Consider the following 4,445-nt stretch of genomic DNA (forward strand, 5'->3'; position numbering starts at 1 on the left):
ACGCAAAGGTATTTTGAGGGAACGCAAAGGTATTTTGAGGGAACGCAAAGGTATTTTGAGGGAACGCAAAGGTATTTTGAGGGAACGCAAAGGTATAGCGAAGGAAAGCAAAAGTATTGAAGGAATGCAAAGGTATAGTGAGGGAATGCAAAGGTATTGCGAGGGAACGCAAAAGTATTGCGAAGGAACGCAAAGGTATTGCGAGGGAACGCAAAGGTATTGCAAGGGAACGCAAAAGGAAAAAAAAATCCCCCATGTCCCCTCGAGGGCTCCGTAACTTAGTGATGGGATGATGTTATTTCGCTGGTTAAAACAACTGACATGCATTATGGGAGATGGAGTTTATGGTCAGTGCTGGCTTTAAAGCAGCATACGTTTGTTTTAAGACATTCTTACATGTCTAAAGCTCTTACAAGCCAAATAAAATGTTGAATTTGACACGACTATGCTGTTGGAAGCTCACAAAATAAATGTTGAGACAGATAAAAGCAGTTGATGGAATAAAAGCTGTAAAAGACATCAAAATCAATGTGGTAAAGACAGACAAAAATAAGTTACTTGTAGTTCTATGTTTTCCTGTTTATTCAATGCCTTTACTTGACTGTTGATATAACTTCTGCAGCATGTTGAAAACTTGTAAAACTTATAAAAACCCTGAAATCTTGTCATGTTTTCTCTGCCTCTTCTGTTTTCTAAGCTCTGCATCTGGCTGTGATGCAGGGCCGCCTTAACAATGTCAGAAGCCTTCTGACCGAGTCCAACATTGATGCTGAAGCCTTCAATCTCAGGTACAACCGCTTTGCTTTTATTAACAGAATGAAGTGTAACATTTAAAAGAAAGTTGGGTCAAATTAAATACTTATTCTTTTGTATGTCTGTTAAAGGGGTCAGTCACCAATGCATGTATTAGGTCAGTATGGCAAAGAAAACGCAGCGGCCATTTTTGAGCTGTTCCTGGAGTGCATGCCTGAATATCCTCTGGACAAACCAGACAACGAAGGGAACACTGGTACCGTAGTTTTCTCTTTACATCTTGTACGTACTGTACATCATTAATTATAGACTCTGACATGAGTGTGAGTTGTGTTGTGTTCCAGTTCTGCTCCTGGCCTACATGAAAGGAAATGCCAACCTGTGCCGTGCCATCGTGAGGGCCGGTGCTCGACTGGGAGTCACCAACAATCAGGGCATCAACATCTTCAACTATCAAGTCGCAACCAAACAGTTGCTCTTCCGCCTTTTAGGTGGGTTTCTGCTCTATAACCCCAGACAGAGTTGTGTTCTGGTACCTGACCCAGTGATGATGTGTACTGTTTCAGATATGCTGACCAAAGAGCCCCCTTGGTGTGACGGGTCCAACTGCTTCGAATGTGCTGCAAAGTTTGGTGTTACAACGCGGAAGCATCACTGGTTAGATTTGACTTTGTCCATACAAACACTATGATAAATATTAGGGCTGTAACGGTTCAGAGTACACATGTACTGGATAAATACAAGGTCCAGACAATTAATATATARTAATAACCTGAGCCAATCAGTGATCAGCTTGACGAGCACACTMAAGTGTTTTAATCGATACCTTTTCAGTTTTTGAGTTTACCAAAGTGTGTTTGGTACACATTGTATTTACACTTCGGTAAACAAGACAGAACAATATCACTTGATTTAAAAAAATATAATAACTACTATTTGGTAGGGCTGGGCGATATGGCCCAAAAAATAAAAAAAAATCTCCGATTGTTTTTCATCCCAAATTCGATTTTAATCGATTTTGCTTCCCACTTAAAGGAGTGCCTGTTTCAGGTGTCAAAATGTGCTCCTACTTTTTATAGCAAGAGCCTGAGGTGTTTGTTGCTCCAAGTCTGAGGTTGTAAAACCTAACCAGTTCCTGATAACTCCTCTCTGCTGGCTGCCATATTGTCGTATCATGTACCAGGTGTCTTGAGGGACAGGTGGGGTGACCTCTGAACCACAGAAGTCCCAAAGAGTGCACTGGTGGGAAAAAAATCTCAGTTTTCCAAAAATTAAATCTTTATAAATAGAAAATTTGAATTAATCGATTAAATCTATTTATCGCCCAGCCCTACGATTTGGCCTTTTTTTCTTGAATTATACCATGAGCCTGACCTGGGCGTACCACTCCACCCATAATAATGCAGTGTTGTCAGTCTGTGTGTAACTGTCTGATCATCTTGTTCTTCTCTCCAGCCGTCATTGTGGGCGCCTGCTGTGCCACAAGTGCTCTCTAAAGGAGATGCCCATCATCAAGTTTGATTTGAACAAGCCTGTGAGGGTGTGTGAAATCTGCTTTGATGTTCTAACTCTGGGCGGGGTGTCTTAACGCTGCAGCAGCATGGTTCCCRTCCTCCTGCTGGAGGCCCGACGTGGCACAACTTTCCAGGATCATCTGAAGAGAGGAGATGCAGCAGGAACTCTTTATACTATTCCTATGAAAAACTATTAATCTTCTAGAGACGATTCAGATAGAAAGTGAACCGTTGTCTTTTTGGTTTCGATTAAACATCTTCTGTCAGATGTAAGCAGCAGTGATGCAGGAGGAGGTGTGTGTTTCTGAAGATCACTGATCTTTGTGAAGACTGGCTCCTGTTATCATGRGCAGGAACCAAGTGTAATATTTCAGTCCAACTTTGTCACCTGTAGGGTTTAATTTTGYCCATGTTCATCCATCATCCACAGAGTTCACTGACATTTCTGACAATAATTWCTGCATATCAAACATTACATTTCTGTCAGCCCTGCTGGAATGGGAAAATGTTTTTTTGATAACTTGACACAGTTAACACTATTATTCACACTTCTGTTGTGGCTCCATGAAACTGGTTTGACGTGATGGATTTCAATGAAATTCAACTAAAACCCAACAMAGCTTGACTTGGTTTAATAATTCTAAGATTACATTAATTTAAGGGAAATAGGAGACATTTAGAAAGTGGTTATTTGGGTATAACTTTCTGTGTAGTTCTGTAAATGAAATGAAATGTGACCCTGGAGCCTCATTGATCAGGAAAAACCACCGAACAAATTCAGTCGTCCGTTACAGAAATGCCTCTTCTGCCTATGCATCTTGTAGCCTTTATGTTGACCAATCATAATCCATGTCCTTAAAATGTTTCACTAAATGACATTCCATGCCCTGAACCTTTGCTGGGTCTGATCATGAACCCCTCCTGTTAACACTTCTCGTTTCCTGAGCCGAACAGGTGCACTTTATGGCGATCACGTGACATTTCTGGTTAGTGGTGAGAATGTGGACTGAAGCAGAGGGGCGGGGCTTCTTTAAGTATTGTTAAATTGTACAGATAAGTGTGATATTTTTGACCACTACAACAGTTTTGTACTTTAATGCAGTTTGTGCTTGTCRTTGTGACAAACCTAAATCTCGGCTCTGTTAATCTTTTATGCACATTGTTTRATCTTTTATGCACACTGTATTGTATCTGTATGCTCAGATATCTAGTCGGTCTCTTCCTGGTGTGTTCTTTTAGAAGCAGGGAGGACAACTTTACATAAAGCTCATGGAAAAACAAACATTTCTTGGTTGTGACTCGTCTTCTTGAACAGGTTGTCTGAGCTGTAGGGTGTGTTTCCCCTGAACTGGTCCAAAGACTAGTGTTCTCCCACAGCGCAGGAGTCTGCGTCAGCCGGACAGCCGTCATATTCCTGCAGGCTGGGGTCCTGCTCTGCTGCATCTTTAACACAAACACACTGAACACTGGAAGCTGGAGAGAAGAGCCTCCGAGGCACACCTGTCCACTCTCTGATTACTCCTCCACTGCAAGRAAATAAAACCTGCTCTGTAAATCTTAAAAAATACTTTTGTTCAGATGAAGCAGATCTGTTCGGATACCTCTTAGGGGAGCACCAGACCCTCCCGCCYCTGCCAGTCCACTCTGAATTGCAGGGTGGGAATCGTACTCTCTCAGCATCAGACTGGGCCTTCAGGTGCCGACCTTCTGCTAGCATCTTCTCCACGTTCAGCAAGGTGTCCGTCGGCTGTCCAGTTTCATGATAGAACCGACCGATTAACATCCCTGAAATTTAATRCAACGTTGGATATTAGTCCTGACTTTACAGGAAAACGATGAACAACCATCTGATTAGACTGATCCAGGAGAGGGCAGATCTGATGTCAGTGGAAGTGGAGCTTCMTCAGTTCTGAAACATCTGGTGTTCTCCTGGACAGAGAAGATGTGAACAACGTCTTCCACACCGCTGAACCTTTCCACAATTTGTCACAACACAACTAAACTAAGCTTTTTACGTGTTGGCCTTGGTATTCATGATGCTGCTTGAGCACTCATGCTCTCTGACCAGTGGTGGAGCCAGACTGGGACCACTACTCACACAGGTGGCCAGACTGGGACCACTACTCACACAGGTGGCCAGACTGGGACCACTACTCACACAGGTGGCCAGACTGGGAC

The 4,445-nt window shown here is 42.7% G+C and overlaps 2 protein-coding genes across 3 annotated transcripts in view; one reads left to right on the forward strand and one right to left on the reverse strand.

The window, feature by feature from the left end:
* Positions 1-3,549, forward strand: part of ankfy1 (ankyrin repeat and FYVE domain containing 1) — a gene marked incomplete in the record, with an annotated part of 29,984 nt that extends 26,435 nt beyond the window's left edge. Inside the window, 5 exon segments of the mRNA XM_014033719.1 lie at positions 698-788; positions 885-1,009; positions 1,098-1,244; positions 1,320-1,410; positions 2,209-3,549. Coding sequence (XP_013889173.1) covers positions 698-788; positions 885-1,009; positions 1,098-1,244; positions 1,320-1,410; positions 2,209-2,341 — 587 coding nt within the window.
* The window catches only part of cyb5d2 (cytochrome b5 domain containing 2), a 5,857-nt gene continuing 4,297 nt past the window's right edge, over positions 2,886-4,445 (reverse strand). For both annotated transcript variants that reach the window (XM_014033721.1, XM_014033720.1), the window contains exons 3-4: positions 3,869-4,052; positions 2,886-3,793 (exon numbers count right to left, since the gene is read on the reverse strand). In XM_014033721.1, the coding sequence (XP_013889175.1) occupies positions 3,628-3,793; positions 3,869-4,052 (350 nt within the window). In that variant the 3' untranslated portion in view covers positions 2,886-3,627. The remainder of the gene's footprint in view (positions 3,794-3,868; positions 4,053-4,445) is intronic.

The sequence above is a fragment of the Austrofundulus limnaeus genome, unplaced genomic scaffold (genome assembly GCF_001266775.1).
Source record: "Austrofundulus limnaeus strain Quisiro unplaced genomic scaffold, Austrofundulus_limnaeus-1.0 Scaffold1815, whole genome shotgun sequence".
NCBI classification, from domain to species: Eukaryota; Metazoa; Chordata; class Actinopteri; order Cyprinodontiformes; family Rivulidae; genus Austrofundulus; species Austrofundulus limnaeus.